The sequence below is a fragment of the Poeciliopsis prolifica genome, unplaced genomic scaffold (genome assembly GCF_027474105.1).
Source record: "Poeciliopsis prolifica strain line A6 unplaced genomic scaffold, Auburn_PproV2 SCAFFOLD020, whole genome shotgun sequence".
NCBI classification, from domain to species: Eukaryota; Metazoa; Chordata; class Actinopteri; order Cyprinodontiformes; family Poeciliidae; genus Poeciliopsis; species Poeciliopsis prolifica.
The window spans coordinates 6,309,518-6,329,784 of NW_026562395.1; the positions used below are offsets into that span (position 1 = coordinate 6,309,518).

General features: G+C 42.5%; 1 protein-coding gene across 10 annotated transcripts in view; it reads right to left on the reverse strand.

Moving 5' to 3' along the window:
• Positions 1-8: 8 nt before the first annotated feature.
• Positions 9-20,267, reverse strand: part of cdc42bpab (CDC42 binding protein kinase alpha (DMPK-like) b) — a 78,869-nt gene continuing 58,610 nt past the window's right edge. For 2 of the 10 annotated variants that reach the window (XM_055044635.1, XM_055044636.1), the window contains exons 20-45: positions 19,770-19,894; positions 18,688-18,793; positions 18,072-18,220; positions 17,907-17,998; positions 17,031-17,107; positions 16,840-16,887; positions 16,244-16,279; positions 14,715-14,834; positions 13,796-13,879; positions 13,592-13,697; positions 12,587-12,723; positions 12,374-12,513; positions 11,991-12,072; positions 11,681-11,900; positions 11,503-11,565; positions 10,919-11,172; positions 9,992-10,116; positions 9,699-9,913; positions 9,509-9,606; positions 9,327-9,411; positions 8,521-8,644; positions 8,315-8,432; positions 6,868-6,988; positions 6,640-6,797; positions 5,156-5,230; positions 9-2,661 (exon numbers count right to left, since the gene is read on the reverse strand). In XM_055044635.1, the coding sequence (XP_054900610.1) occupies positions 2,530-2,661; positions 5,156-5,230; positions 6,640-6,797; positions 6,868-6,988; positions 8,315-8,432; positions 8,521-8,644; positions 9,327-9,411; positions 9,509-9,606; positions 9,699-9,913; positions 9,992-10,116; positions 10,919-11,172; positions 11,503-11,565; positions 11,681-11,900; positions 11,991-12,072; positions 12,374-12,513; positions 12,587-12,723; positions 13,592-13,697; positions 13,796-13,879; positions 14,715-14,834; positions 16,244-16,279; positions 16,840-16,887; positions 17,031-17,107; positions 17,907-17,998; positions 18,072-18,220; positions 18,688-18,793; positions 19,770-19,894 (3,090 nt within the window). In that variant the 3' untranslated portion in view covers positions 9-2,529. The remainder of the gene's footprint in view (positions 2,662-5,155; positions 5,231-6,639; positions 6,798-6,867; positions 6,989-8,314; positions 8,433-8,520; positions 8,645-9,326; positions 9,412-9,508; positions 9,607-9,698; positions 9,914-9,991; positions 10,117-10,918; positions 11,173-11,502; positions 11,566-11,680; positions 11,901-11,990; positions 12,073-12,373; positions 12,514-12,586; positions 12,724-13,591; positions 13,698-13,795; positions 13,880-14,714; positions 14,835-16,243; positions 16,280-16,839; positions 16,888-17,030; positions 17,108-17,906; positions 17,999-18,071; positions 18,221-18,687; positions 18,794-19,769; positions 19,895-20,267) is intronic. The other 8 variants (XM_055044639.1, XM_055044637.1, XM_055044641.1 and 5 more) reach the window with 8 other exon arrangements.

Consider the following 20,267-nt stretch of genomic DNA (forward strand, 5'->3'; position numbering starts at 1 on the left):
TATGGGTGTGTATTTGTAACAGCCCTCCGCTTTATTGAAATACATCGGAGTCAGGTTAATATGAGTTCTCCACATCAGTGTGGCAGCCAGTTCCATACATTATTTTTGACCTTACACCTTAAATATTTTTGTGCAAAAAGGAATCTACATCACCTGTAGTGGGTTATCCTCAGTAAAACGCCCAAACAGTCCAAAAAGGAGCAAGTAAAACAAACCAAAAACAAAATGATTACATCTAGAACATGCAAAACTGTACAAATTATTACAAACCAATCCTAGAAAAAAAAACGTGTAATATGATATGAAAGAGCAAAAATAATATAGAAGGTACTGTAGATAAGACCTCACTGAAATGTAAAGGCGTTTGATTTCGTTCAGGCCTTCCTCCACAGAAAACCGCGGCACTTTGGCCATCGGATCACCTACCACCCATCGACTCACGCCATCCGTCCCATAGGCCGACCTCGACACATTTCCTGAGATTTCCTTCCTCGCTCCAGAACATCTGGGATCAGTCAGTTTTTTTTTTTTTTAAACATATCGACCGATGTTAAAACACCTCCCGCCCAACAAAGTCTGCTTCCTTTCCCTCCTACCGGACACCACTTGCAGGCAAAAAATGGAGAGCTGCACGCTTAAAAAGGTTCCGATTGTTGGAAAATAAGCTTTGAGCTTCAAATCACAATAGAAAATAAAATCCATAAACAAAACACTTGGAATGAGATATGGAGAGCTAATTTGTTGGATTTCAACAGGGGGAAGCAGCAGGAATGACCACTGAAGAATGTAATGTTTGATTCCCTTATATGGTGCTGATCCTGACAGGCTTCAACTTGGACTCCTCAATGGAGGGAAAAGAGAAAATACTGTGTACGATAGGAATGTTTATTCTACGTTTATCCAAAAGAAAACTATTTTAGTATTGAGAATGTTTCTGTGTTTTAAATAACAGAAAATTGTGTTTGATTTGTGTCTAATCCACATAGGTTACTGTCAGATTCTGCTCTTGTCAGATTATGCTCCATGAGTTGTTCCTTTAGTAAATGGGGTTCAAAACTGGCAAAGTAAATGGCAGAAACTGCTCAACAGCTACAGTAAAATACAACAACAAAAAATCTCCCCAAAACCAAGTGAGTTTATAGCTCCAGCCCAGTTAGTATTAGCAAAACAATCAGAAGTACATAGGAGTCACGCGCTGGTTTAAGTGTTTACATTCCTTGTTTTAGTGCTCTGTTTCCATCAAGAGCTTTTAATTGACATTTCAGCACATTTTTAACAAGCAACGGCTGTGACAAAAGAAAGCAGGTTACCAAAATGTCCCTCTTTTGTCCGTATTTGGTTAAATAGAGCTTATCCATTGGTAGAGGGATCAACCTTTTTTCTATCCCAGTTCCACAGCCCATCGGACGACCAGAGGAGCCGTAGGGATGAGGCGTTTGCTGCGTAAAACCAACGTATCAGTGTACAAGAGTGCAGATAAATGTGTGATAGCGGGTTGGTGAGAAATGCACATTTTCCACTAGATAGTTTGAGCAGTAGTGTCAGTTCGTAAATTGGGGGTGGAGGAGAGAAACACAAAAACCAAAAACACAACAGAACGTGTCAGACTTAGGATATAAAACTAACTCATAAAACTGATTTAAAAAAAACAACAAAGTGGTTTAAAAATGGCTTTTTGTGTGAATAAAAACTCAAAATCACTCAAAACAAAAACCAAATTAGGATTTCTTTGCTCATTCCCCGTGTAGTTCTCTATAGTATTTTCCTTATCATATATTACTCTACTTTGAACCTATGTACATCATTGCGATGGGAGTCAGTGAGTTGGTCAGTTTGGTTGCACAGCAAAGTGGAACATCTAACGCTACGATGACGGAGGACGCCTCCCTGGATGAACCAATGAGGAAGAGAGTAGCACAGTAGGAAGGTTTTTTGCTAACGCTCAAAATAACAATAATTAGAAAATATAAAGTCACTGCACTGAGTATCAGGAGAAAACTAAAACTCATTCCTTTTCTTCTCGCTTCCTTTTTTTTAATAATATGCGACAGAGACGGAAAAAGAAAAAGCGACTGGGAAAACATTTGCTTCATGTTGCGTGGAAGCAAACGTAACTTTCCCCATCTAAGATCGATAAATAAATTAAAATTGTCCCCCTGAAACCCGGCTGGTCCTATGTACAAATACAAATAATTTTCTCTCGTCGACAATCCGCTTCTTATTTTTTTCTGTTGTGTCGTAAAGTTTGGCGTCTCTATGCGAATCTCTATGCTGGGTAGGGAGGAGTGTCAGTGTCTATTCTGGATAATCATAGCGCAGCTCTCATTCTCATTTTGGGGGGTTTCCCCTCGAAAAGGCCCAGAGTTTGTAGTGTTTCCGTCCAATCAGGAAGCAACGTCCAGAGGCAGTTCGTCAGGAGGAGGGAGCGGCGGGTGGGAGGTGCAGTTCTCTGGGCAGTGGAGGCGGGAGGAGGGGGTGGTGTAGGGGCGAGGTCAGGGAGGAATGGGGTGAGGGGACAGTGGGGAGGGCTCATGTGTCCCAGCCCATCCGGTCTGTGCTCTCCAGGGACAGGGACTTGGTCTTGTGTGGGGACGCCGGGCTGGGGGGGCTGCTGAAGGTGGAGCTGTTGGAGGCCGTGGAGTGACGGGGGGAGTCAGAGTCCTGAAGTGGAGGAAAGAGAGAGAGGAGGACTTAAAAATGTATTTAAAAAACAAAACAACAACAAGAAGTAGGGCTAAGATTTAGAATCTGTCATCAAAATACACTGCAAAACACAAAACCTTACAAATATTTGCTGTAGTTTCTACTGCAAATATCTAGTAAATTTGAAATATGGCAAGATTAACTTGCTAATTACTTTACAGCAAAATATTAAGTTACTTAATATTCCCCAATATTCCTTAATATTGATGAAAAAAAATAAGTAAAATAATCTGCAAGGGGAACTAATATTTTTTCATCAATATTAAGAAAAAAACTTAGTTTTGTCTTATTTCAACCGTGATAAGATATTTGTTCTAGGAACTAGACAACTTGGTGATATTTTGTGTTTTTGTGGTGTGAAAACTTTACATTTTATGACTTTAGGTTATGACTTATGAAAGTTGCTATGGTGTAAAGTATTCACACCCCCTTTAACATTTCCTCATTTTGACACCCACAAACTTTAACTTTGAGATTTTGTGTGGCAGACCAACATAAAGCAGTGCAGAACAGTGAACAACGTGCGTTTCGAAGGATTCATCACACCTGATGTGGTGAGTTCAGCTTCTCAACCCCATTTAGCCTGACGCCCCAAAATAGAATCCAGCGAAACTGATCGCAGTCTACAGTGAACGTGGAAGAAGATGCTCTAATCTGACGCGACATATCGGCCTGGAAACACCATAAAACACGGCGATGGCACCATCATGCTGTGGGGATAACTATTTTTTTCCAGGGGTGCCATGGAATGGAGGATGGAGGACAAGCCAGGTGCAGAGCTTCACCTTCGAGCAGGAAACATGCAGCTTCTGTAGGACTACTTTAGTAATTGATTATTCTATCAACTTATCGATTAATCGGTTAAAATAAAATGGACATGTTCTACAGATTTTTCATTTGGCCACATAAGCCTTTTTTATACAACATTAAAAATATATTAAAAGATGCAAATAAATTAAAACATCTTATGCAAATAAAACATCTTATGTTTTGCACAGGAATGCTGCAGTGACAGTATTCCTGTGTGTCTACACAGTTAATGATTAATCACTTACTAAATGAGTTGACAATTACTTCAACACTTGATTTATCATGACTAATTAATTCGGACCATTGTGTTACAATGGCCTCGTAAAAGTCCAGACTTTATTTAGAGATCATATTACTTCCCAGTTGTCTATTTGCACAAACTGCACATCATTTCCTGTTCACAATAATGCCTCACAGTGTTGGCCTATCACCAAAGTCCCAAGTTACCGTGGCGATTACAACTCAGCATGATTCATTGATCTGCTGTGAGGGATGCAGTCCAACCCTTCACCAGCAAATCAACACCTCAACTGACCAGGAGGCATCAGCAGAAACCAAACATGCAGGCTGGAGCCGATGATGGAGGAGTGGAAAGTTTCCGATTCACCCTGAACTCATCACACAGTCCGACTCGCAGGAGACCAAGAAATTACCAATAAATTCAGACCGACTCTGAAAACGGGACAATTTGGGCCAAACAGGAAGTGACTGACTTCTGGGTTGAAGTGTGTGTGTGATTCTACTTCCTGTCGTCAGGTCAGTGATGTCATCCTCCTGATTTGATCTGGTTTAAACTCTCACTAAAACCCCCACAGATCCGACTGTGACTGCAACACAACACACCGTGGAGCAGCTTGAAAACACTGCAGGAACTCCATCTTACCAAGTTTGCTCCAGTTTCTACTACAAATATCTTAATACGCTTCAGCTAACACAAAACTAATTTAAAAGTAACTTTTCCATGAGAAATATAAGCTTGTTTTAATTAAATAATTAATATTAGTTAAAAACTCACAGATTTTACTTCTAACAAGACATTTTTCACATGTTATAAGTGGAGTAATCTGCCAATGGAACGAACATTTTTTCAATAATATTAATAACTATTTACCTGAAACAAGCTTCTAGTTTTTGCAGGAAAGTTACTTTTTGTTTGGTTTTGTTTTAATTGAAGTGTGTTAAGATATTTGCAGTAAAAACTAGACAAAATACTTGGTATGATTCTGTGTTTTTGCAGTGAAAGTGTTTGTGCCGTAATGTACCAACAGAACGTGCAGCAGGATTAACCCAAAGCATGCAACCTCACTACCAACCAGTCTACTTCACACTTCCTTCATCTGGATTTGTTCATTTCGCCAGTAAACTCTGAGAAGACCCAACTTAAGCTTTGCTTTATCCTGGTTGGGAACATGAGCAGGCCACCAGGGGGCGGTATGGAGGCACACATGCTGTGATTCAGCAATGAGAAGCGGCGTTGTCACAACAGAAGCCTGATGGTGCAGAGAGAGAGAGGGAGGGGAGGCGGCGTAGTTCCAGTGATAACACACATACATATGTGTGTGTGTGTGTCAGTGTGTGTGTGATCAGCAACACGGTGCTCTCTCGCTTCTGTGTGTTTGTCGTTGCAGCTTGAACACATTACCTTCATCTTACTAAGCAGGGTCCTTAAAGCCCTTTTCAGATCGGGGGTCTTCTCCGACGGCGAGACCGCCTGCCACTGCAGAGGAGAGTTCACACTCAGCACCCAGACAACATGCTGGGGAGGGGGGGCAGGCGTCAGGGGAGGGGCTCAGCTGGGTCGGGTTGAAGGGGGGGCAACAAATGTGGCGAAATGGGAGGCAGAAACATCCAGGCTCATGAGGATGGGACAGGCAGGAGGGGAGACGCTGGCCGGCTACCATAGCAACAACCTGGTTATGATCGCAGAGAGACTAAAACAGCGAAGAGCTGGGATGAGGTGGGGCGTCTGAAACAGCTGCTGGGGGGACTGGGACTGATGGGAACCAGTCTGAGGGAGGCCCTGGTTCTGCGAGGGGAACGTTCATGGTCTCAGTCTAGAACTACTGCGCCTCACACAAGGATTCAGAAAACCCAGAGCTCCTTCACAGACGTCACCTCACAGACACAAACTTCACCCAAATGTTTACAAAAAGTAATAGGATGTTGATATTTGTGAAAAATAATCAATCTTATTTTGTCATTCTTCAGTGGAATGCAGAATGTATTCCATGCAAAAGAATAAAAAAGGGCTGAAGTGATCAGTCTTTCACCCGAGAGGACTGAGATGTCCCTGGGCTCAGTTGTAGCCATCGCTCCAGTTTGGGGGTTACTGCCCCGATTGCCCCGATGACCACAGGCTCCACTGTTATATATATATATATATATATATGTATATAGTTAGATTCTGCAAATTATTTATTTGCCAAACTATTAAAGGCCACTGTGGGATGTCCACAGAGCCACAGTTTGCAGATCTCTAGTCTAGACACACCTCACTTCACTCCCTCCTCTATTAGCAAGTCTGTGATTGTGAAAATTCACACAAAACCAATAGATTCAGGTTCTTTTTGTATGTTCATGCTGAATTGTAAGTTTATTGCACATTTTCTATAAAAATGCTCAAAAACACTGGACGCGACCGCTAACTCCCACCTGCAGGTGGCAGCGTTTCTTACTCCCGCTAGATGCCAATCTAGTTAGTGATCTATATGGTGAGTAAAAACATACTCAAATGTATCTATTAATGTAGGTTTTTGCACCACAAAATCATTTTGATAAAAAAAAAAAAAGAATCACAAAAACTATCATGACATACTGGAGGTATGTCTTTTCATAAAAGGATTTTAAAATCAAATGTTTCACAAATTCCGCCAGCATTGTTCAGTCCTCTGCTGAGCCATCATGTAAATCTAACAGGCTGGAGTTTGTGGTGGTGACAACATGTGAAAGAGCTCAACACAGTCGGCTGGTTTGGTTTCCATAAAGACTCTGATGCGTCTGAAGAATGATTATTTTGGATGGTTAGTTAAAGCAGCTTCAGTCTCAATGGGTCCAGACTGGAATGAGTCAGATGTTGTAGTACCGGCCCCATGCGGCTGCATGTCGGGGTTCAGCCCGCCTACTGACCTCTCTGTCGAACTGGGAGAGCGGAGCGTCGCCGCAGTCCATCCCCCCGCCGGATGACAGGGAGCTCTCGGAGGGCGAGGTCATGGTCTGGCGTTTGGACCCGTAGCTTCCCCCGGACAGCTCCCTGCGCAGAGCGCTGCCGTTCTGAGACGACGAGCCTGGACCCGGAGGAAAACACGTCAGCATAAGGCACCACGCTGAAACCACATCTGGAAACACGATACTCACGTATGCCCAGTCCGCTGCTGGCGCTCATCGAGCGCCCCGGCTCCGCCCGATTCTTGGTGATGGAGGGAATGCTGACAGAGCCGCTGAACCCCGCCCGGGTCTCCTGAACACGGACATTCTGCTTTAAACGCAGCAGGAGGGGGGAGGGGGTGCAATGTGGGGGAGAAGGGGCGGCAGTGAGTGCACAGCATGCTCAGACTAACACACACACACACACACCCACACACACACACACACACCCACACACACACACACACACACACTGGATCTGAACATAACAAGTTGACCTTCATTCTGTCTGTAGCTACATGGTGAAAGACGGAGCAGCTCCAGCGGTGAACAAGTTGCTTTGTTTTTTTTGGTGCAAGTGAGAACAAGACTATGAAGAAGAAGCTTCTGCAGCAGGAGTGTCCAAAACCTTTTCTCGCCATAAATAAATATTTTTAAAAACTAAACATTAACATAAGCATTAACTATTTGGAATAAACAATAATCAGATTTTTTAAGGACAGGACTGTAGGTCCAAACTTCAAATGTTTTTTTGCGTGTTTTCTTTGATAAATGAAAGGCATTCAGGTTACTTATTATTTTGTATTCAACTGAAGAAAACTGGAAACATATTTAGTCTTTTCTCAGCAACAACAACAGGATGTAGTCTTCATTTGAAGACTCCTTACATGTTTTGCCAAGCTGTAAAGTCACTTTATTTATATATATATATATATATATATATATATATATATATATATATATATATATATATATATATATATATATATATATAGTCCTGATCACAATCTTATTTGCATTTTCCATGGTTTGATGTGCTTTTCCTGTGTGTTTTGTGAAGCACTTTGTAATTTTATCTGTGAAAAGTGCTTCTCTAATAAACTTTTACATGCAAACATGCACAGAAGAATCAAAGCAACACTACATGTATGTTTTTGATGAGGGTATAATGATACAACATGATGTAATGCTCTAAAAGGTCAAATTTACATGACACTGTTCTTTTAATACGGCTATTAAAAACAGATTTGGGTGCACTGGATGTGGTCCCAGTTACCATGACAATAAAAACTTTTTGATCACTTTGTGTTCCATCTAACACTTTTGTACAATTTTGATTTACTTTTGTCCTAATTTATTCTTAAATTGTGAGAAGAAGAAGGCTGCAGAAAAATAATAAATAAAAAAAAATCTGTCTGGATGTCACAAACAGCCCTGAGCTTCACTTTGAAAACTCTTGCTCTGCAGTGTGTTTGCCTGTGGTTGGTGTGTGTGTGTGTGTGTGTGTGTGTGTGTGTGCGTGTGCGTGTGCGCGTGTGCGTGTGCGTGCGTGCGTGCGTGCGTGTGTGTGTGTGTGTGTGTGTGTGTGTGTGTGTGTGTGCGTGTGTGTGCGTGCGTGCGTGCGTGCGTGTGTGTGTGTGTGCACGCAGGCTCGTACCATGGGGAGATCTTTCAGGATCTGGATCCCGTCTCCTGGTCCCATGTGGGCCACATGGTTGAAGTTGGTGGGGTTGGAGATTAGCTTGTTCCTCATTTCTGGATCTCGCAGCATCTCTCTGTAACCATGACGACACAGGAGCAAAGGTGAGCGGACAGGACCCGAAAACAGCAGACGCACCGATCAGAACCAGAGCCGGGCGCTACCTCCTCTGCTGCAGCCGCTCCTCCTCTGGTATCCTGAAGGAGAAGCGCCGCTTGTTGTTCATGCTGCGCACCATCTGCTTCCTGCTGTTGTCTGACGTCTCCGGGACGACCAGCTCGTCCCCCTCTGAAACACCAAAGCAGGAGTCTTCCTCACTGCTGGCCAACCACTCAGACACCAACTCCTTCACTTCACTGCTCCCTCCCCTAAAACTTGAAACCCCTATTGGGTTTTATGTGACATTCACTAGAAACACTTCCTGGTTTTTAACTTTATCTTCACGAAAACTGAAAAGAGTCAACACTTTACATAATCAGACATGAATAGAGTGAAAACTTTCCTGTGTTAGTTTTACCCTCTCTGTTTTTTGTGAAATCTCTTTGTCTAAGGATGTTAAAGATCCAAAACATAAAAAGACTGTTGTCTTGTAAAAAAAAAAAAGAAAAGGTCTATTTCCAGATTTTTTCCGCCATCGATTGATTTTTACTTTGTTGGCCAAAGAAAAACCTCTGAAAAGCTGAATTTATTAAGATTAAATTACACAAAGCTAGACTAAATATTTTACTATCTATTGTAGTAATTGTGGTGGTCTTTGTTTAGGGGTATCAGAGTAAAGGGAGCTTATTTTTATTTGCCAAAAAATAGGAACTGAAACATAATTCTATTTCAGTGATAAATCTTAGTAAAATACTGTTGTTTGTTATTGAAAGGTGAATAAATATGGAATATTGTGAGATATCAATCTTTTCCAAGGAATTTTGCTGCAAGATGTTTTCTTGTCAATAGGAAGTGTTTAAAGCGCTCTTACCAGCCATCTTGTTTCTAAAATAGATCAGGCGCACCGTTTCCAGGCCCAGCAGGTTCAGAGATCCGTCAACATTCAGAGGTCGCACCTAAAGCAGCAGCAGCAGAAGAAGAGAAACTGGTCTTCATTTACACTGAGACGGTGACACTATTCTCTCTCCACCAGATGGCGCCCAAGACACAGACCTTCTTCAGAGGAATGGTCTGGATCCACTCCATGGTATTCACATCAAACACATCCACAGCATTCTCACTGTACACCGACAGGTAGGGGGCGTTGTAGCCTGGACACAAGAAGACAGTGAGCTACAGGAAGCAGCTTTTTCTCTTTTTAAAAAAAATCTTTTTGTTTGAGTTTGAGGCCAGTTCAACTCACAGGCGGCGCTGGGATGAGCCGGCCACATGAGCTCCTGCTGCCGTGACCTCCGACCCTGAGAGTCTACGTAGACGCCGATGGAGCTGAAGCACAGCAGCAGCTCTTTGCTGGAGATCTCCACGGCGCACAGCGCGCTCAGGCTCTGCTGCGGGATGAAGGCCAGGGTGTGGTCCTCATGGTGCAGCAGGCTGACCGGGGACACGTCGCCATGGACACTGCGGACAGCATCAGGTTACTTTGATGGATTCAAGACGCGCGTGTGTGTGAGGCACTGTAATCCAAAATGAGAAAACCTGTAGCGCGTGAAGCCGGACTGGTAGCCCACGTAAAGACGCTCACTGAGCAGACCCATCCACTGGACGGGCCCCGGGGCCTGCAGCTCCCGCAGCACCCGGTGGCGCGATTTCCCCTTATTCACCTGCAGGACGGAAAAAAAGTCTTCAGCTTCACATGAGCTCAGGGTCAAAATAAACCTGATGATGTCACTGCATGATCCATAGCATGCAGTGACATCTGCATAGCATATGTCATCTGCTATATTAGCATATGTGCTAGCAGAAATACTTCCAGTGAATACTAGCATAGTATTCACTGGAATAGCATAGGTGCTAGCAGAAATACTTCCAGTGAATACACTTTTATTTATTTTTTGGTATTTCATTGTAATTGTAAAAATACTATGATTTAGAGAGAATAACAGGAATTAAAGATAAGAAATGTTCAGCCTCATTTTGCTGGATTCCCTCTTCCAAGAAAAAAACAAAACAAATCAAGTAAATACATGTGTAAAATAATCAAAAGTGAGAAAAGAGAGTAATAAATTAGTGCTTCCCATGATCACATGGGTTCACTGTTGTATAGTTTGATAACATCTTTAGTTAATTGCATAAAAAATGTGATCAGGGGATCTGCAGCCTTCAGCAAGTCAATGTAACAGTTTTAAAACCTTAATGCTACCTTTAATAAAATCTTAGACTGGAAACACTAAACTACAGGGAACAGTTGCTTCATTACAATCAAGAACAGCAAAAACTGTGAACCTGGCATTATGCCCATGACAAAGGCAGAGAAAAGCTAAGCTAGGTAGGACAGGTACATTAGCAGCTAGTTAGCAGTAGCCTCAACCACACTTTGTTGATATAGGTTTTAAGAATAATGTGGAAGTGTTTCTTCAGCTCCTGCAGTGCGGATCGTCCAGAGCCAGTCCGACTCCTCCTCACCTCGTAGCAGATGACTTTACTCTTCATGGCCACACAGAGGCAGGTGAGGCTGCCGTTCCGGACCGGCCCCGAAACCAGACTCTGGCAGTTTTTCGTTTCGGCCAGCTTGTTGGACTCGGTCTCGCGGCCGTCCAGCGCCTGAGTGGGGATGAGGCGGACGTGGCGGTTCCGGCCCGAGATGACGGCTAGCAGCTGCTCCTGGGGGATCAGGTCGATCTGGTAGACCTTCTTGTTGTCTCCCACACGGATTATTTCTACAAAAAAAGGAAGGCTTCATCAGGGCTTCTGCAGGTTTCACCAACTCGGATGAGTTTGAAGTTCAAATTTAAGACCAATGAGACGGGTAAATCAAACACATAAGTTGTCTGCATGCGACTCAAACTATTGGCTGACGGAAAATCCCGTGAGGTTAAAAAAAACACAAAAAAACCTACATAAAATGTATGAGATTAAATAGTGTTTCCATTACAAAGCTGAAATTTTAAATGTATTTAAGACAATTTAAGGATGGACAAACATCCTCTTCATCCTACCAGTTCAGAGGTGAATGAACCAGAATGATGATAATCTTAGCGTGATCTTACCATCTTTGGTGACATGGATGACAAAGAGGCCTTCTTCGTTGCCAAGGGCGACGCGCTCATGATCTGAAGGCAGATTAAACGGAGAAAAACTGCCATTTTAGGGCCCACAGCGTAAAAATAAAAAACAGAGGACTCCAGTTCTGTAACTGTCTGACAGTAGGAATCTTTATTGGCCCACCTATGATAGCAGCAGACTGGGTGGTCTTGATGAGGGGTAGGGTGCAGTCGTACGCCTCCTTGGGGACGTAGACGAAGCGCTCCTTCAGCTTGTTCTTCTTCAGGATGCGGTGCAGCTCGTTCAGCAGACACACCCACTTGTTCCTCTCCTGGTCGCTGTCGGCCAGGATCAGGATGGACGCCTTGTGGCTGCTGGAGGGGGAGAGCTGGGACGCTGTCACCTGGAGAGACAGAGAGAGCCGAGGTCAAAGGTCAGAAGACGTACCATTCAAACAGCGATTTAAGACGGAAGCAGCAGAACAGCCCCTCACTCTGAATATGCACGGTATGTCCTTGCGGCTGGCATGGATGACATCCGACTCCAAAACTGAGCTGACTGAAAACTCCTCATCCCTGTGTGACAGACAGAGGTCAAAGGTTACACACTCAGGTCAAAGCTTCTTCTATTTAAACTTGCAGCTAGAGCTCTTGAAAACTGGTCAGCAACAATCCCATCCCTGCACGAAGGAGGTCCAGTTCTGGGTGCATCGTGATTCAGTGACAATTAGTCTGAACTAAGTGTGTTTTGGAAAAGCCACCTACTGACATGTACTTATATTATATTTAGTAATTAGGTTTGATTCTGTTCTGAACGGTGACTTTGGTCATGGTACTGGAACTCATATTGTTGTTGTCCTCGTCTCAGTCGGTTTACCTCATATCCAACACCTGGCTGACGACGACGCTCGGTTGGGTGGCCTTCCCTTCGCCCAGCTCATAGAGGAACAGTTTGAAGTCGCACACCACAGCCATGGCTCTCTGCCAGCCCTTCTTCACTCCAGTGGGTTTGGGAACCTGCAGAAGGGGCAGAGCTCAGCTTCAGGAAAAAGGTCGGCTCTGTGGGATTCCGGTTTCTCACATCACTGACCTTCACATAGCCCTCGTACGCAGTACCGATGCCCCTCTGGGGGTCAATGCCCAGCGGACCCTTGGTCTGATCCTGGGGCACGGGGCACACAGCTGGAGCTTTGTCCGCACAAGTTACGTGGCAGGAAAAATTACACACTGAACACAAACGAAAAGCACAAAGCAAAAACATGAAGATGCATCAAATTCTCAACTTGCAAAACGTATAAAATCAGTCAAATTCAAGCACTTTTCAAGGTGAATTTTCAAACTTTTCCAGCATCACATTTTGGAGACAAAAATAGAGATGAACTAAAAAAAAAACATAAATCACTGTTATATGATATAATTTGTTACTGTTATTAGTAATGTCTTGTGTTAGTGTTATGCAACCTACAGACAATGGGACAATGTAAACTAAAATATAATAACATTTTATGCTTTTAAATGTCTAACACAACCGATACATCTGAGTGCTCTGAAAACAAAACAGTAACAAAATAAAATAAATCACATTTTCTATAACCATATTATTTAAGAAAAATATGGAAAACAAACTTAATTTCTTTCACACAGAATAATAGGTCATTGAGACATTATGCATACAGAGTATTCATTACATTGAAACAATCCAAATGTCAATGTTCATGCCAAGGTAAATGAGCTTCCTGTTCAAATTAAAAGCTTAAACACTAAATCCTAAAACGTTCTTGCTATGTTTTCTGGTATCTACCAAACAAATTATCGTGATAACTCCAACTAAAAGTTTACTCTGATTTAACTTCGGACTGTGAGAAAAACAATGTCTATATTTTTATTGTGTATAAAAACATCTGGTTTCAACCGTAAATAACATTTTTCAAATTTAGGATTTCAATCAAGCATTAGATTGCATTTTATTACAAAACAGAAATCAAACTCTTTCCAAACTGTGAAAAAATCTAACTGAATTTCAAGAGTTTTTAAGGATTTGAGGATCCATCTGAACCCTGTTTATGGTCAGGTTGTGTTTTCCGGTTTTCCTTACCCTCACAGGTGCAGCCCTGACGGATGAGCCCCACCATGAGGGAGGTGCACTGGTTGCACTTTGTGGGCGCGTTGAAGGACTTGACAACAAACTGATGTGCTTTGGGCTGTTGGAGGCAGACATGAGAAACGGTGTTTATCAAAGTTTCAGCCGAGATAGATCCTAGATTGTTTCCTTAAAAAACAAAACAAAAAACAGCCTAACCTTTGGTGAGGAGCGTCCGATGCTGCCGTAACCTCCTGAACGCATGGTGGGGGTCTGAACAGTTCGGCCTGGGTGGTCTATCAGCTGCAGAACAAAGCAGAAATATCTTTAAACACAAATGAATGATCTCTTCAATACAGAGTTTGGATTTATGCCTGAATTATGTTGAGGAAATACAAAAAGTAAGGTGCAAAAGTCAATCAGATGAAACAAGCGGCTCCGCTCCCGTCAATCACACATCCCAGATGATGTGCGCTCGACTCACAACAAGCAACAAGATGGAGCTGGAGACGTTCATCTAAAGCTATAAATGGAAGCATTTAAACAGCTTACTGACTTAAATGTTGGCCCAAAAACAAAAGCAGTAAAATTTTTATTAAAATAACTCAATTGGAGTTATTTACATGTTAAGTGAACGCCACTCATCCTTTTTCTTATTCTACTTTATTGTATTATATATATATTTTTTTTTTGTTGCAAATTTGCATGCAAGTTTGTTAATGTATTTGTAGTTATGTTAAGGAATGCTTGGAGAAATAAAAATTAAAACGTCAGGTTTACTTTGCATGTATAATTTAAGTTAATTAGTCGAGTTGGACTGGGCTCTGAACTCCAGTTCAATAACGTCTAAACTATTATAAACCAAAAGAAAAAAAAAGTTTAAGCAGAAAAATGATGATTTGCTCCATTAGATATTGTTTCTTTTGCTGTTATTGTGCTGCAGGATTCTTCTCCATAACTAAATTACCTGTAATTCATAGTGGATGACTGAGGCAACAGTGGCAGCACTGTGAGCTGCAGACACTATTTATGCCTCTGACAATTGTTCGTCAGGATATTTGGAAGTGTTTTGTGCGTGCCAAGCATTCCTGTCTAATTCCCGGGGGCGACTTGGCTAAAAGAAGTCGGATTATCTGACCTCTATCGGCTCCATGTCGCTAGCCATGGAAGGGGAACGGGAATGCGACTTGAGGTGGGACTTGGGGTCGTCTTCCCGAGACGGAGTGTTGGACGGGGTGAAGTTATCCATGGAGTCCACCTGAGGAGAGCAGAATACAGAGGGGCAGGAAGAGGAAGAGTTGGGCGGTTAGGAAAAGGACGGAGAGAGGAAAATTAACGAGCAGGAAGTAAAACGGGTCAGTAAAAACATGCAGCAGTCATGCTGACAGAGAAAGACGATGGACGGGACCTGAGGCGGTCCAATTAAACCGAAAACCGACCCCAACTTTAATCACCTCATGTTCGCCAACATCACAGCACCACGACCCTTTTAACTGCACCAAACACAACACAAACCATGCAAGGCCATCACACACAAACAAATAGACACCGTCACTGAGGTATTCACATCCCTTTAACTTTTCCACACCTTCTTGGGTTACAAACTTTAGTGAAATTTTACCAGAGAGCAACACAATGTAGAGCATAGATGGAAGGAAACTGAAGAATGGTTTCATAAAACTCAACTTTCCTTTATGTTGAGTGTCTGAGCATCCTTTACATAAGACATTAAGGCCTGTAAAGGTTTTACATTTGTTTAAAAAAATGTTAGCCGGCCTCAAATCACAGGTATTACATTTTGTCGTGACAGGACTATATTCTGTGTAGTTTATTTTTTTCAGACAAAAGCTTGAGTTGCGGGCAGACACCATTATTGAGTTCTGTGACTCTAAGAGCTACTGCTAACTAGCTGCTAACATGCCCAAGCCATCCAGCTAGATTTTTAACTTCTATCAAAAAGAAATGTAAATTACCTCAAGTAGCCTGGGCGACATTTGTTTATGCAACTGGCTCACTTCGGTTGCCAACCCGTAAGAAGCTACATGCGTTCTGGATAAAAACTCTGCTGTATGAAATACATGATTTTCTGTTTTACATTTCTGATGTGACACAGGATTATTTTGTTATCAGAGACTGTGTAATTTATTTCATTTTTTTGTTATGTGTTGTTTTTTTGTTATGTGTTTTGGATATTTGAAATCTCTTCCGGTTCATGTGTTAAATGTTCATTAAAATTTAAAGTTCATTAATCTTTGAGATTGTGTTCTCGCATTATTATACAATTACTGCTATGAGACTTGAAAATGGTCTCAAGACAACAACATTGTCATTTATTGCAGTAACCTCTGGGACAATTTAGTTACTGTGAAAGGCCTAGATTCAAGTCTTCATACTTTCTTTAAAAAGTCTTATATTTGAGTTGGTGAAACCTGCAGGAACACTGTTATGGGTATCAGAGTCAAAAGGGGCTGAATGTCATTCTTCCACTTTACAGTAACAAGCTACTCTAAGCACCAAAATGTCAAGTTCAACAGATGTGAATACTTCACAACAGGACACAGACAAAGTTTTTCTCCCCTGCCATGCAGACGGCCGGACACACACGCAGATCAACCGACAGGAAGCGAGACGGCACATTGAGAGAGGAGCTGCAGAGGCGGTGCTTACACGTCTGCCTTTAGTCGGGCCGACGGACGGCGAGCGCTTCAGTGGCAGGAAGAGAGGCAGAGTGACAGAGACACACAGCGGTGAATATTGTGCAGCTGAAAACACATTTCAACAAACTGAGGGAGGAAACGTGATGATGGGAGAGTGGGGAGGATTCGGTGACATTAAGCAATGCTTAGCAAAACTTGTTTGTCTGAAACACTCAAATGTTTTCAGCAACACAGTGAGGTTTTTACAATAGATGTATTCAATATTTCAGTTATATGGGTCTCAGTTGGTAAGCACTGCATTAGATTATTGTTTGTACAATAGAGGGGTGCTGTTGATGGGAACTAAAATGGGTACTGATGTAAAAAACACAATTACAGGGAAAAGGAAGTAAGGGAAAGTAAACATAAGGTGGTGCTATATCTACGGTTTTAACAAACTAATGAACAGCAAAAGGAGAATATAATCAAGTAGCTGGTAGATTCTGAGCTCTGTTATGAACAGATAATGAACATACCTCTTCCTAAACCAACATGGATGCCCTTTCATTGTCCAAAAGGTAAAGCTACATCTATATAGGTTTATAACACACCCACGATTAAACTTACATCTTCCCAAAACTCAATTAAAGAAGATGAGGATGAGGAATAAGAGTCCTGATGTACCAGAGTGACGCAAAGAAAGCAACCAAAAACAAATAAAAAAATAAAATCAGAAGAATTCACCTCAATAAAAAGCATGTGGGCAACATAAGATGATTGTTAGCATTTCAGATAACAGCGGCTTTATTCAAACTCACATCGAACTGGTCGAGGGCCGAGGTGGGGGCGTTGAGGAAAGCCAGGAAGGAATTCTGGGAATCCTGGTGCTTGACACCTATAGACCCGGAGCGAATAACACCACTGTGGTCAGGAATTAGAGCATCAAAGGCCGACTGAGACAGAACGGGTCACAGGACTGTTTCTAAGAACGCAGAGCAGGTTTCATATGACTGGAGCAACAATGCATGTTTGTGTCGCGAGCTCAACACTATGTCTCACATATGTGTGCTGGAGCAAAGCCAAATCCTCTTTCACTGAGGTAATCTCTGAAGAAATGTGGTATCCATGAACACACAGCTCAAAAGAAGGCCATTGTCATTATCAAAAGGCGCATTTTTAAAGAACCAGTATTATAGTGCTATAGTTGAGCCCAATAAAGTAACTGTTTCCTTCAGTTGTCATAAAAAATGTTTTATATATCAAATATGATTTAAAAGAAATCAGGCCTCTGTCTCTTTAAAAACTCCACCTTCAGGAATTCATCACATGACTCCCGTATTAACCTTTTCACAACTTCTTTTATCAGCATTTCACTGAGAAGTAGCTCCTCCAATGAGTTCAGCAGATATTCAGTTCCACCAGGTGTTTGCTAATTGCTGCTGGCTAGTCTGAAGGAACTGAGTGGGTCTGAAGCTTGGAAACTGCAGCTCCAAGGAAGAGCTGCGCCTTGGAGGTGGGGTTAGGTCCCACTTTAAAGGATGAAGGAATCAAAGCGACACTCCAGGTATGTTTTTGATAAAGGAATAACATTATAACATGAGGTAAAACTCAAAAAAGTCAATTTACATGATACTGCCCCGGTAAATACCAGAAACATCTACAGTAAAAGCTAGAGTTCAGGGATGAGGCCGTACCTCTTCGCAGCCGGAGCTCCTCCGTCTCCTTCTTCAGCCTCTCAATCTCAGCCAGCAGCTCCTGGTTTTTACTCTCCACCTCCTTCAGTTTACTGGAATGAATCACATTTGGTTCAGGGAGTCGCTTACAGTAAGCTAGGCTGTTAACGCTAATGAAAGGTGTACCATTCGGTGGAGATGCCGTCCGCCTTGACTTTATTCAGCTCGTCCTGGATGCTCTGCTTGGCTTTGATCTCCGTGTCCAGCGCCGACTGCAGCTCCAGGCGAGCCGACATGTCCAGCTTAGCGAAGCGTCGCATCTTCCACGGCATGTCCTGAATCACAGAGGAAATGATACGCTTTTAAGCCAAACTTCAAAAATCACAGCATCTATTTTGGTGTGAAATATGTAAAGATCAAGATGATCAACAAGTCATATCACAACAGAGAGTAAAACATGCTTTATTAGCAAAGTGTTTCACCAAAAATGCTGCATATGGGGAACAAAACCAGAGATTTTGAGAGATTTTTGAAGCTGTATGAAGTTATGTAGCTTTTTCTGCTGAACTGATTAATTTCGGAGCAGCAGTTTATGAATGTCTAACGGAAACTCTGGTTCGGACAAACGTTTTATATAAATGTTGCTGCCAAGAAAATGGCTTGGATGGGTTTTATTAATATCCGCTCTTGTGAAATGAGCCATGTCAGAAATAATACTTTCATAAACCATCATCAAGTACCGTAAGGCTACAACAATAACATAGCAGTTCTTTTGACAAAAACAGTATGTGTGTTTGTTTACCGTTGCTCTCGCGCCAAGGCTGGTGTTTCTCAGACCCTCCAGCTCCTCGGTCATCTTAGTGGCCAAAGCTTGAAGGTAACCCCGGGCGTCCTTCTCATCACTCACCCTGCAACACACACACACACAAACATCCTCAATTAAAAACTGCTCCATTTTTTAAAAGAAAACGACTACAGAATATTGACTCTTGCTCAGAATTTTGAAAGGTGATCAATTAAATTCAGTTTGGTTCAGTAAATGGTGTTTAGAGACACCCAGAAAAAAAGCAATGGAAATTTATTTGTGTAATATGATGGAGTGTTGGGGTCAGACGAAGAGAATTTTTTTTTTTGTTAAATTATGAGAATAATGTCAGAATATTGGCAGAATAAAAACACCAGAAGAAAGTTGTAAAATTACAATTGAATTCCTGTTCGTATTATTATGACTGTTCTTAAAAAATAACTTTATTCTTGTCTAATTCTGGCTTTTTTCTTGTATTATTTTGGCTTACTGTTGTGCAACTTTGTCTTGCAATATTAGGACATTTTTCTCACCAGTAAAGGTTAAGAAAAAATAAAAATTCCAGAAAAATATTTGCTCTAAATGTCTACTGAGAAATAACTGAACTCCTACAGACATGCAGCTCCTCCTGTGCCGTGGCGAAGCTCCACCAGCAGAGGGCGACACTGGCTACCAGATTCCTCCAGAGGAAAGGACCCCAGCTCAACATTTGTATGTGCATGTCAGGAATGCGTTGCGGCTATGGAGCTGAAAGCGTGTTCTTGTGGTTCAGCCTGTCTGTGTGGGGTATGCGCGCTATGCCAAGACTTCAGGCCCGTCCAACAGAGAAGAGGGGAGATGAGTGGGAGGGTAGAGTAGTTGGTGAAGTGTCAGCTGTGATGGGAGACGATCTGAGAGGAAGGGAGGGTCAAGCGGCTCGACCATCTTCAGAGCTATGCGAGACACGCCGCAGCTTTACAGTGAAGAGGAACCCAATCTGTCTGAGTGTGTGTGTGCTGCTGCGCCGTAGCTCGAGCGGAAAAGTAAGAGGCCTGTCAGGGCTGCGCTTTGGGTCACTTGAGAAGGCGGCTGTGTCTTACCACTGGATGATCTCGGTGATCTGGGCCTCCCAGTGGGCCACGCTCTCCTTTTTGTCAGCCAGCTCCCTCATCTCGTCCTCCAGCTGCTGGTTGGAGATGTTCACCTTCTCAAACATCCCGCTCAACTTGGGGGAGAGCAGCAGAAAACAAGTCCAATCATAAAGCTGTCGCCGGACGACTGACATCCGACTGATGAAGTGCATTGAAATAAAAGTGGGCTGATGAGTTTAGCAGACTTCAACAAGACCGCATTAGAACTCCGAGTCCGTCCGTTTACACACCAACGTTAAGAAGACTCTGTTTTGATTCCTTTCAGCGATAGGGGTTTGTGTGTGTTTGTGTAGATGTTACCATGGCGACATCAATGCAGGTCTCAATCTGCCTGCCTGTTTTTCTCAATCCTCTGTAATTTGCGGACACATTTATTGTGACGCGACGAGCAAGTAAAGACCAACTTTCTCTTGTTTTGGGTTTCCTCTCCAGAGCACCGGTCCCGTC